Here is a 12289-nt window from a genome sequence, read left to right on the forward strand (position 1 = left end):
TACTGTTTACATTGTTTCTTTTTTAACCTGTTTAACAACTTGTTCCTGCGGAAAGTCTTTTGTACCCACAAGTATCAATCTTCACAGTTGGTGTAAATCAAGTCATTATGAGGTCGTTGGAGGTGCAGAAAGACTCCATATTGGCTGCAATAGTTATGGAATGCGTTAAAAATAAGCCATCCGACACCAGTTATCACAGTTCTGTGTTGTACCAGCGCCTTAGTGCACCAGAGACACGGAATCTCGTTTACCAATGCTGTTTAGAGCTTGTCGACGATTCTCAACGGCGCCGAGATATAGGGCAATTGCTGCTGAACTACATTTCCAGCTTTCCACCCTCACAAACAACCCTGCAGGCGATTGCTAGTAAGTGTAAACCGCACGCAGCAAGTCGTTCCCCCTACAGCAGCATTTACCAGGAGTTGAAGGTAGTGGTTGAAACGTACCTGAACCACAAACCTCTTGGCTATATGCTTGGTCGTACACTCCAGCCTGAAAAGGAGAGCATCACATTTCGTCAAAGTGAGTTGAGCATTAATCCAGGTTACATTCAAAAGTGTAATCTGCAGCCGCCAGTGACACAGGGTACGGAAAAAGGCAAACACGTTGTTCCCTTTTCTGGCTGGTCTGATGATGATATCACCTCTACCGCAAGGGAAAAGAACAAGACGCGCAGTCGGCTGTGGACTGTCAAGTATCAAGTAGTTGGTTGCAAAGACTATGTCAATCAGTTGCCACTGGAATGTACTGAAACCCTTATTGAACAGCAAGTTCGCGTGCTCAATTCGTTCTGGGAAAAGTACAATACTAGCGTTGAGGTTGTTCGGGCTACGTCGTTTTTAATTAAACTTATGTGCGACGCGTATGTTTCAAAAATCCCCCTACAATCCAACTACTCATTCTTCCGTGCGGTAAGCATTTGTTATCTTCCAACATTGTTCGAGATGATGAGCAGTACTTACGCCTGCGTTCGTAGTCACGTGTACGACATATTGTTGACTTTGGGCATGCACTTCCAGCTGGTTGACACACAAGGACTCTTCCCTGGTTGTACCGAGGCGTTGGAAGAGGAATTGATCTGGTTACTGCTGACAGTCCTTAGGAAGCAGTCCATGTGTGAGGGAGATGATGAGATGATATGGACGATAGCGGCGAAGTGCACAATTGTAGTGATACCTCGACACAAACATCACCTTATTGACTGTCGAGCACTCTATCAGTTGATGAAACTTCCGACGGTTATCACGTTCCATCCTCATCTCTACACCACCTTTGCCGAGGCTTTTGCTAAGAGGGTGTTGAGGTGGGACCCGTCAGGTGATGATGCGGAGGACATGATCGCCCTGGATGAGGATGAGTTCAACAAATGCGGGAATCAACCTGTCGCGAAGTTGTTCTTCCTGTACAGACAAGCAATGACATTAGGCGCGCGGCTAGCCTTTTTTCAGGTTCTCTTTACACATACGGTGATGGTGTTACAATCCCGCGCAACGTTGCCGCGGTTGTATCCACGAATGTTAAGGCGATGCTACAGTGAGTTGGTAAGAGTGGGATTTCACTGGCATCTTCACTCGTTGCTTTTTTACCAGTCGCGCCAAGTTTTTCGTGAACTCCCTGGCCATATTACGTATGACATGGACGTTGAGGTTGTTAGGGATTACAAAATGGAAGTGACGGCAATAGTACAGTGCATGTTGCAAACCGTTGAAGATAATGTGCGCCTTCCAGACGTTATAAGGAGCGCGTTTAGAAATGCGGTGGGAACGCGTGTGGAGGAGCGGACTGCCCTTGCCAGGGTGGTATCTGAATGCGTAACTTTGATTCCAGCTATGCTGAAAGAGGATACTGACGGCGTACTGTACAACATTGGGTGGCATACGGCACTATACTGTATGCGATTAAGCCGTGAAAAGTTGGATTCTGACGAGAGTGTAGCCTTGTTGGACAAATTGGCAACCAATCTGGTTTCCTTTTCTGAGTTTAAAGATCGCACGGAGCTCACAAAGATAAAGGGAGCTTGTCCAGATATATTAGCTGCGCTGATGTTCTTAGGTAGGAAACATCCCAACCAAGCTGTGGAGCCGTTCAGTATATTAATTGAAAAATTTCTCCATGACACTGCGGTAGTTGACAGCCAAAGCGTCATGCAATTGTACTACAGACTCTTTGGTTCCCTTGCCATTCAGAATGGGCCGTTTAAGGGCGCTCAGCGGGCCGACATTTCGCAGATGCTTTGCAGTGAGCAGCTTGTTACTGCGCAGCCCATTATAGACGGTATTGGTTCACGTGTATTGTGGGCCCTCTACCGTTCGCTCTGTACGGTGCAAACCGCTTCTGCCTGCCGGGCCCGCCACGTATTGGCTTCTTTTTTGGAGGAGTTGGATACTTCCGGTGGAAGCAGTCATTCCTACTCTTGGAAAACTATAATGGACGACCCATACCCCCCTGTGGCACTGATAGGTGCTCAAAGGACTCTGCAAATGTGCGGCAGAACCGCCTACGACCGCTTCGACGAGGCAATGAACACACCAGAAAAAAGTGAAAAGTGTGACTCAGTGTACGTCCTCGCTCTCAAGGTCATCCAATTAGCAGAGTCAAGGAAAGAGTGATCATACGCTAGATGCAGCGGTGACCGTTTTGTCTTCATACCTTTCTTTATTCGTTCACTTTATGACCCTTATTACTGCTGAGCTCATCGTTCTATAAGCTGCATGGAGCTTGCTGGAGTTGACCAGTAAAAAATTTTGCTTTCCTTATTTTCATGAGGGTGAAGACGCAGAAAGACGTAGAGGAACTGTATTCTTCCTTTTTCACCTGTGAACTGTTCCTTGAACTCTGTTTGTGGTGTAGCAAGCGGTTTACGACGAATTACTGTTGCATAAATCTGGTGTTAAGTTCAAACCCCTAAGTCACTTTTAAAGAACTCTAATATTCAGGAAAGCGATATTCTGCGAGCGACTCCGTTGCTGCTGTCCGTGTAGACGAAATTTAACGTATTAGGGCTTGCAGGGGTTCTCGACGCACTCAATGGAGGGAAAGAGCGTAGTAGGTGGTTCTCACAAACTTGCTGATGGGAGTTCTTCCTGCGGCACGATTGGCGCAAACCCGGGTTATGCCGGTACAAGCACCCCGTTGGATGCCAGTTCTTCGTTGTATTTTGGGAAGGTAGTAGAGGATGCCGTACCTGTGAGAGTTGAAGTTGGAGAAACCACCACACGACACACCGATCCACAGGGTGCGTCCGTTCCTCTGACCAGGAAGGCAACCGCTAAGGACCGTATAGCAGTAGAAAAGACATCGGATTTCGTATTTTGCGACGAATGTGGTCAAAACATTCCAGTCTCCGAGTGGGCGGATCACCGTGAACATCCGCGAGTGGTGGAAAATGTTACCTCATGGGTGGGTAGATTGAACAAATTATTGATTCGTCTTTTCATCGATTTTTTCATGTGGGTGCTCATGAATATTTACTTTCGGGAGGTTGTGGTGGTTAACGAAAAGAGCATTCCAAAAACTGGTGGTGTTGTGTTTTATGGTAACCATCAGAATCAGTTTATCGATGCTATGATGATCCGTGCAAACTGCGGCAGGCCCGTGCGATTCGTTATGGCGGAGAAGTCGTTTCAGAGACCGATCATCGGTCTCTTCGGCCATATGACGGACGCAGTGCCGGTTATAAGGCCGCAGGATGCTCCTCTCAACTCTGGTGAGGGGCGTCTTATTCGCATGGATGGAGATATGATTTATGGGGAGGGTACAAAGTTTACAATGTGTCTTTCCGACAGGGATGTCATAATATGGTACAGAGAGGATGTAAAGTGCACCGCACAGGTTTTGAAGATAAACTCTGACACGGTGCTGCAGTTAACTATGCCCGTTGCGGCATGTGATGCGGTGACTAAGCCTGTGGGGTTTCAAGTGTCTCGGCGCATCGACCACTCTGAAATGTACGCCAGTGTTTATCAAACGCTTCAGAGTGGGCAATGCATCGGCATCTTCCCAGAGGGTGGGTCGCATGACCGCACATCGCTGCTACCTCTCAAGGCAGGTGTCGCTTTATTTAGTCTCGGAGCGGCGGTGCGTGGCATAGACGTCAAGGTTGTGCCGTGCGGACTAACTTACTTTTACGGCCACAAGTTTCGCAGCCGGGCTCATGTTGAATTTGGTGAACCAATTACACCCTCGGCGGAGGTTGTGGCGCTTTTCAACACTGACAAACGCAAGGCCACTGGCATTTTTTTGGAGCAACTAAACGAAGAACTACGCGGTTTTACCATAAATGTGCCCAATATGAGTGCCCTAAACTTTCTTCATGGATTTCGACAGCTGTATCAACCACAAAATTGTATTTTGGCGACACGGGATCACCTACGTCTGACGCGCCGTCTTAGTGTAATTATGGAGGAACAAAAGGGTAACCCAGAATTCATTGACTATCGAAGTAGAGTAGAAAACTATCAGGATTACTGTAATGCACTGCTTGTTCGTGATAGCCAAGCGGCGACACTGGGGAAATTGGGATCCAATGAAGCGCGACAACTTCACTTGATGTTTCGAAGGTGTTTTACTCTATTTTTGATGGGTGTTATTTTGGTACCGTTCTTTGTTGTTGGGCTCCCCATCGGTATTTTAGCAAAATCCTTATCTGAGAGGCACCGCAAGAAGGCCCTTTCGCAGAGTAATATAAAGATTGTAGGCACCGACGTAATGGGCTCGTACAAACTCATTGTAGGTTTTATCAGTGTGCCTGTCGTATTCTCAATTGTCTCAATTATCACATACGTGTACACCGATCTCCGTACTGCGTTGACAGTCTCAGTTTGCCTTCCCATGACAATGTACGTTTCTCTGCTGATTCTCCAGGAGGCCGCAATTGAAATGCGAGCCGCTCTGCCCCTCTTCATGTCGTTGATATCCAAACACAAACAGTTTTGTAAACTGTACGAACGACGCCGTGCTTTAGTGGCATTGACTAAGGTGCTCGTGAAAAAGTGGGATCCCGAGTTAGAGGAGGAGTTGCAGCATTACGTACAGGAGTCTAAGCAGAGCATGAAACTGCGTGAACCGTCATTGTTTTCCTTGCGGCACGGCGGGCTGCGCCGGCTTGCGGATATCAAAAATTGAGGAACAACTCCACTAACTATATTACTTTCAGTAGCTTTTTTTTGCTATCTTCCATTGAAAGTTATCGACTCTTTTCGTAGTTGGGTGGATGTTTTTAAATCGCACGATATCGTGTCACACCTTGGTCGTCCCGCGGCACCCCCTTGGAATTGAGGTGAACCTGCGTATAAATTCTCTTCGAAGTTTGCGTGTGCGTACGAGTGACGTGGCGTACGGGTGGCTGTGTTTGTGGGAAGGGATTTGCTCCGTAGTTCTCTTTGTTCTGTTAATGTTAATGGCTGTGGAGAAAGGTGGCATCGTGTGTGGGAGGTTCAAGTGGAATGGGGGAACATACCCGAGCATGGGTGGCGGCATCTTTTCTTTTTTGCGCGGGGAATTATGTCCCTCTAATGCATGAATGATCGCACGCTTCTGGAGTTGCAGTAATTTATTCCGTGCTGATATGGTAGTTTCTCCCCTTCGACCACGGGTAGCGGTTGGACTCATAGTGTGCACCCCCAATTGTGACATTTCACCCACCATCGTTTCGAGATGTCTTGAGGTTTTGATAGCACCTAACTGAGGCCGCCCTCCAGGCACCATGCCCCTGCGGCATGTTGCTTAAATATGTCGTGCAAAGGTTCCCTTTTTGTTCACACGTGGTGTGTGTACTTATATTCTCTTTCCTTCTTACTTGACTAGGGGGCAGTTAGAATCGTATACACCTGTGGACGTTGGGAGGCACAGAGGGAATGCAAGCGATAGGAACTTCGCCAAAGGCGCCTCTTGAGGGTGAGAGGGATTTACTTAAAGGGAGAACTGCAATGATTTCGATGCCTGATTGGTCCACAATGTACACGTGCAACCCTGCAGGGAATAAAACATTGTTTGAGTTAGAGGCAATTGTTGTTAAGCGGCTGGAACTTCTGGGTTGGATCGACCAGCTGCTGAACTCACCGAACATGAAGAACCTCAGTCAACTACTTGACGAAGTGGGGGCCCACCTGCCACTTGAACGGCGCAAACAGTCAACTCAGCCCGCGGCAGATCACGTCGTCCTTGGGAGAGATAGTGTCGATGGCAGCACTTCTGACACCCCAGGATCGCGTGCACCGCGGCACTCTTCTCGCTCATTAACGGCCATGTTGTCAACGCAGAATGTCTTTGTGTTTGAGGGCGACGAGGATCTTCTTTCCCATCGGCTGGCCCGTTTTGTTTTCTGCATGAGCGAAAAGTGGCGCAAATGGTTCGTGCGCACGGAAGAGATGCTCCTTCGTGCAAGGCTCAGGCTCCAGCTTGCAAAATGTGAAGCTGATTTTCTTCCCAACCTCATGAGACTGAACGGTCTTCCTTGTGACGCCCTTACGGACGATCAGCAACAGGACCCGCGCCTGCAGAAGTATATCATCTACCATACGGCTGTGCAAGGCAAGGGCCAGCTGCGCCGGGCCGATGAGTATTTTTTGGTTCCGTTGTCTCTAGCCACACGCTTGATAAAGGCGCGTAGTGTCCTTTGCTTGCGGGGCCATGCTATCCTTCACCGAGATCAGGTTCAAGAAGTGTTTGTAACCATGTTCTTATCGAAACTTAACAAAGGACTCCACGAGGCGTACCTCGCACGCATGAAGCTGTCGTCACACGAAGATCATGATGAAAGAGAAACCGTGATGAAAATGCTGGATGCTTTTTTGGAGTATTTTATCGAGGACACCATGAATGAGGTGCAGGAAGCTTCGGCTGGTGCTGTAGGTGCTGGTGATGTGCGCCATCTTGCGCAGACACACTTCCCCCTTTGCATGCGTCAGGTGGACGAGCACCTTCGCCGTGAAGGTCACCTTAAGCATCAAGGGCGCTTCACATACGGACTGTTCCTCAAAGCGATCGGTTTGTCGATGCAAGATTCTATGGTCCTCTTTTCTTCTTTGATGACGTTGAAGGCTGGGGCTGCCGGGAAAGGGGACCCTGAAAGTTTTGCAAAAACGTCGTACGGGTACAATATACGTCACAACTACGGTATGGAGGGTAAGAAAACTAGCTATAGTTCACTCTCGTGTACATCATTGCTGGGTTTGCCCCCAGTTGTCGATAAGTTTGATTGTCACGGTTGTCCGTTTCGCTTCAAGAATGAGAGTGCATTCCGGGGGGTGTTGTTAAAAGAACAGCTCCACCCACTTGGAAAGGGCCACTCATCAATTAGGCTTGCTGCAAGTGACATTGAAGATATTATACAGGATTGTAAAGGTCAGCATTATACACGGGCCTGCTACAAATATTTCATGGCAACCCATCCAGGCGCGCGCCGCGACACGTTGTTTCGCTCCCCACACGAATATTATGTAACAAGTCGCGAAATGACTGATAAGGTGGGGGACTCTCTATCTGACTCAACCCCAGCACATGAAACGCCCGGCAGGGATAATTTGAAGCGTTCGATCTTCACACCCACCTTGCGCGAGGATGTAGTTCGTCCGCGTGATTCTTTGTAGGTGCTGTGCTACCAGTCTTGTTACATTCTCTGTAATTGCGCACATATCACTGGTTGGGCGGGAGAGAGGGTGCGTAGGTGCTGTATAAGGTGACTCAGGATCCTTCGTGGGTAGAAGCGTATATATACATATATATATATATATACTTTTTTTATATGTGTTTGTGTTTGTGATTGTTTGGTTGTTGCTACTATCGCATAGAAGTGGGGTAGTTGTGACGTATATTTTGCGAAGGTATCATAGAGAGTTCTTGTATCTTGCTTGAGCGGCCCTCTTCAACTCGTGCTTCATAGATACACATCTTTATAGATTGTGAGGGATTACAGAACTGGTTTGACATGCGCCGAGCAAACGCTTTAGGATGGCGTTGTTGGTATCGTGTCCGCTTCTTTTTTTTGCATACAGATTTTTTTTTTTACGTTGCTTTGTTCCATGCCAACAAGCGTTACCCTTGTGGTGCACACAGCCTCATAGTAGGGCTTTGCTCCAGGTGTCTTCTTTCTTACCCCTTTGATCCCTCCTTGAAATGCTTGTGAGTGACGAAAAAAACATTTGAACTCAATTTCGTATAGGTGGACAAATAGTGACTTAAGAAGGAACTTTCTCCTTTCGCTTCGCATGCTCCGTTCCCCGTGGACTATGCTGTGTGGTGTCGGCCCACCGGGTCTGGCGCCAAAGCGGAAGCCAAAGATACGGATCGAGAGTGGTTATGAGCGGGAGAACCAAAAATATTACGAAGAGCGTGGGCACTTTTTTTCCGCCTTTGCAAGCATATCTATTCTATCACTCGGTTGTACCTTCCTATTCGTCCCTTTGTATCGTATGTACTGCGCCCCTACCGGCCGCGGCGCAGACCCGAAGTTCTACACGCCACAGGCTCAACGGGACCGAGAACAGTTGAATGAAATGTATCCTGTACCCAAGAAGCTCCTCAAGGTGCGTTTTCTGAGCGATGTTGGCAATACGATGCCTATTGCCTTTGTTCCACTGCAGAAGGAGGTGGAGGTCTTGATAGGTGAACCTGCTCTGGCCTTTTACTCTGCATATAACCGTAGCAACCGCACTCTTTTGGGTGTTTCGTCCTATACAATTGCACCACCGGAGGCAACAAACTACCTGAATAAAATTCAGTGTTTCTGTTTTGAAGAACAGCGGTTTAAACCACATGAGTTAGTTGAGATGCCAGTTTTCTTTTATATTGATCGTGACTTTCTTAATGACCCGATGGTAAACTGGCTAGACGAGGTTATTGTCAACTATACTTTCTTCAACTTAGAGAAAACTAAGGACATAATTTTTCGGTCGAATTTAGCGTAGCATATAAGCGACTACTTGTCCACATGGGGAAACTGAAGAGGCCTTAAAACCGCACATGTTACGGAAAGACGAGGGCTGCATGGACTACCAGGCGGTTTCGTACGCTGTGTGAATGAGTTGTAGTTGTCAGTCGCGGGTAGCTACCTGTGAAAAATGTCTCAGATTTTTTTTTTCCGACGCGCGCCGCGTGTATTTTATCGTGTGTGGCGCAGGACGGTGTCGCCTACCACTTACCGGACGTTTATAAAGGTCAAATGCCTCCCTCACCCTCCGTCACATACGTGTATGTGCGTTCGAAAAATTGTGTGGTGTTATGAATGTACGTTCCCTGCTGTGTTTGTATTTCTCTTACTTCCTTTTTGTTACGCCTTTAAAAATACATTCAGACTTTATTTCAGTCTCTGAAGTGAACTAGAATTTTTTGTTTTCGATAGTCCGCGCACCGTAATTACACGACTACGTGTGGGGACGGTACTGTTGTGTAGCTATCAGCTGTCGGAGGGGTGTGAATCAGGTGCCCCGTCCAAGGATAAGAAAAAAAAATACTGAAAAGAGGAACATATATACATTAACACTAACGAAGAAAGAAAGAGAAGCTCAAAAGGGGGCAATATCAGGGGATGAATGTTCTCATTGGAAAACGTGAGCTTTTTGCATTCGCGGAACGCTACTCCGAGTGCCGCATAAAGGAGTATGCAGAGCTGGCAGATGGTGCCATACTGTGTTCTTTGTTCGCTGCCGTGTTTCCAAATATGCGCATTCGGACTGCAACATCGCAGACGCACACACGTTCTCAGCTTGCGCATGCAAACTGGTCAGCTTTACGCAAAGCGTTAAGTGCTGTTGGCATCCCTCCGTCGTTGCTTAACCGTGAAAGGCTGCAGTGTGGCGATGCTGAAAGCGGCTTCTCCGCCCTTGTGCTTTTCTACTTTTTGTTTCACCTGTCGAGGCGCAGCGACTTCTCTGCAGAGTTCGCCGCTGATGTCTCTGAAGAGCTCACAGAGTTTCTTCAGTCAGTTGATTCCATCGCGGCACTTGTTGCTGGAGGCGCCATGTCCTTAAGCGCGGTTCCACTGCCTTTACAAGAGCAATTGCAAGGTGCTATTATGAGAACACGTGAAGGATGTGGGCTTCCAGAAGGCGGGAAGGAGAGAGGAAGAAGTTGTGGTGATACGGGCTTAGACACTGCTTGTCCCTCATCTGTTGTCCTTGCTGTGCAGATGGATGGAGGAGATAATGAAAACAACGAGAAAACAACATCGGATGACCTAAAAAGGCCGCCGAGTTTCAGTTCTCCCGAAAAATTTGCTGAGAGGAAGGATGACCGAGTGCCTCAAGAGACAGGGGGAAACGAAAGGGAAGTCCACTCCGGTTATTCAGTCTGTAGGAAGTGGAAACAAGATGACAGAGAGTGTGAAGAGGCATATGACACTATCGACCACTGCGATAGCTGCAGGGGTGGCGATGCTGGGTATCGTAGAATGGCTGCTGGTGTGGCGGAGGAAGTGGGTGATGAGTTGGTGGCGCCCATATTTCAACAAAATCGTGATCTTCAAGAGTTACTAATGGTCAAAGAAAAGAAGTGTGAGGAATTAAAAGCACAGAACCTAGAACTACTTGGCCACTTAACTAAACTCCGCATCCAGTATTCGATGGAAAAAGCTTTGCCCTGGCAGGGTGACGATACAGCGAACGAATCTACCAAAGTGGAGAAGGGTGAACTTCTAGCATCGGAGGAAGTGCAACACCTGCGCTCTGTTCTGCAGACCACAAGATCGGAGCGTCGCCGACTTGCGGCAAAGGATGGTGTTCCTATCGATGAACTTCTGGGGGGCATCGTTGATGCGGAGACGGGAGAAGTAATTGATGTTGAAAACGAGGCCACTTTGCTTAATGGTGTGCTCGCTGATGTTCTTCGTGATATTCCTAGCGATCGGCGCGAGGCCCAGAGATGTCTTTGGCGCATTGTGTCTGCCTTCAACGTTTTGGAAGAACGTCTTGCAGTTGCAGTTGGTACACAAAAACCGAATTGTGAGCGAGTGAAACGGGAAACAAATACGATCTTTGGTGATGACGGTGGCGAATGTGGGTCACCTGCTTCGGTTTTCCGCCCCCCCACCACTCCGTGCACCACCGCAAAACTTGTTGAGTCTTGTGATGATTCATCAATGTTTGATCTAAAGGCCCCCGCCGACCTTTCTTTGTCGCCTCAAAACATTTTCTCGCGGTTAAAGGAGGAGATGATACTGCGGCAGAGGCGATTTGAACGCCAGCTTATTCAACTGCACGACAATGAGGCACGACTGCAGAAACGTATCCATGTACTACAGAACAAAATCTGCCATTTGTATCAGAGGTCTCTGGAACGTGATTTGACGTGGAAGTCCTTGTGCGCTGCAATCTGTGAGGCCGAACGCACTTCACTTCTTGTTGCAGATGCGGAGAGTGAGGAAGCGGTGGAACGGCTGCTGGAACAAAGGAATGCATGCTACATACGTGCAGACGAAGTATCGGCTTCGCTTATGCGGGACCAAGAGGAGCAAGGTGATGCTCTTATTATGCCCGGTGGCCATGAGAACGACTGCCACGATGTGTGTGAAACAATGAAGGTGCTCCTTGAGAGCGTTACGCAGGACAGAGACAAACTGTTAAAGGAACTCGAAGCTCTGCAAGACGTGGGTGAAACTGGGCGCAATCAAAGAACTGAGCACCAGCAACGGTTGTCAAAGGGTGACTTGAGAAAGTCTGTGCGAACGCTTCTGCAGGAGGAGGGTCACTCGAGCAATGGGGAGTGGTTTGCGCAAACAAGCACGTTTTTTCCCTTTGCTTCCTCACCTTCAAAACTTGTGCTGAAGAATTCGGTGTCCGCAGCACAACAGGAGGACGGTCGACCCCTTCATGGGGGTCGTTGCCCATTGCCTCCAGGGGAAAACCTTTCTGCGCTGCTCTCATTGCCTGGAGTGATAGGACGGTAAAATTTCCTCAAGCAACTACCTGTTTGCCTTTCTTCAAGTAGAGTTGCTATAAAGACATAGACTTTTTACACTTATGTTGTCCATAGAGTTGGGGAAAACATAGATTTATTTAATGAAAGGGTTAAGTGATCTCATCGATAACCTCTTTGCCAGGGGTAATAGCCCCATTTTTTCGTTCTCTCAACTCTTCCATTTCGTTTTGTTTCGCGGAAAACCCTTTTTCCAGAAGAGATTCTGGGAAGTGTGTGTGTGTGTGTGTGTGTGTGTGTGTGTGTGTGTGCGTGACAACCTGGTCACTGGTCTGCGGCCATAACCGCTTTTCTTTTGAGACCCAATGCGCTTCATACGTGTGACTATGTATTTTTTTTTGTCACGTTTTGAGCGTTTCGGAAGGAGTGCATGTTTTTT

At 47.9% G+C, this 12289-nt stretch overlaps 6 protein-coding genes across 6 annotated transcripts; 5 read left to right on the forward strand and 1 right to left on the reverse strand.

The window, feature by feature from the left end:
* Window positions 1–107: 107 nt before the first annotated feature.
* TbgDal_X3910 (hypothetical protein, conserved) lies at window positions 108–2609 on the forward strand (the record flags this gene model as incomplete). Its single annotated transcript, XM_011779269.1, has 1 exon — window positions 108–2609. One exon carries the CDS (start codon window positions 108–110, stop codon window positions 2607–2609), a length of 2502 nt encoding a protein of 833 aa, XP_011777571.1.
* A 418-nt stretch (window positions 2610–3027) lies between these two features.
* On the forward strand, window positions 3028–5124 carry TbgDal_X3920 (glycerol-3-phosphate acyltransferase, putative; the record flags this gene model as incomplete). Its single annotated transcript, XM_011779270.1, has 1 exon — window positions 3028–5124. The coding sequence occupies one exon, from the start codon at window positions 3028–3030 to the stop codon at window positions 5122–5124; it is 2097 nt and encodes a 698-aa protein (XP_011777572.1).
* A 114-nt stretch (window positions 5125–5238) lies between these two features.
* On the reverse strand, window positions 5239–5706 carry TbgDal_X3930 (hypothetical protein, unlikely; the record flags this gene model as incomplete). The annotated part of the gene is made up of 1 exon (XM_011779271.1): window positions 5239–5706. The coding sequence occupies one exon, from the start codon at window positions 5704–5706 to the stop codon at window positions 5239–5241; it is 468 nt and encodes a 155-aa protein (XP_011777573.1).
* A 149-nt stretch (window positions 5707–5855) lies between these two features.
* On the forward strand, window positions 5856–7589 carry TbgDal_X3940 (DNA primase large subunit, putative; the record flags this gene model as incomplete). Its single annotated transcript, XM_011779272.1, has 1 exon — window positions 5856–7589. The coding sequence occupies one exon, from the start codon at window positions 5856–5858 to the stop codon at window positions 7587–7589; it is 1734 nt and encodes a 577-aa protein (XP_011777574.1).
* A 618-nt stretch (window positions 7590–8207) lies between these two features.
* TbgDal_X3950 (cytochrome c oxidase assembly protein, putative) lies at window positions 8208–8906 on the forward strand (the record flags this gene model as incomplete). The annotated part of the gene is made up of 1 exon (XM_011779273.1): window positions 8208–8906. The coding sequence occupies one exon, from the start codon at window positions 8208–8210 to the stop codon at window positions 8904–8906; it is 699 nt and encodes a 232-aa protein (XP_011777575.1).
* A 620-nt stretch (window positions 8907–9526) lies between these two features.
* On the forward strand, window positions 9527–11881 carry TbgDal_X3960 (hypothetical protein, conserved; the record flags this gene model as incomplete). The annotated part of the gene is made up of 1 exon (XM_011779274.1): window positions 9527–11881. The coding sequence occupies one exon, from the start codon at window positions 9527–9529 to the stop codon at window positions 11879–11881; it is 2355 nt and encodes a 784-aa protein (XP_011777576.1).
* Window positions 11882–12289: the final 408 nt, after the last annotated feature.

Source organism: Trypanosoma brucei, chromosome 10 (genome assembly GCF_000210295.1).
Source record: "Trypanosoma brucei gambiense DAL972 chromosome 10, complete sequence".
Taxonomy (NCBI): domain Eukaryota; phylum Euglenozoa; class Kinetoplastea; order Trypanosomatida; family Trypanosomatidae; genus Trypanosoma; species Trypanosoma brucei.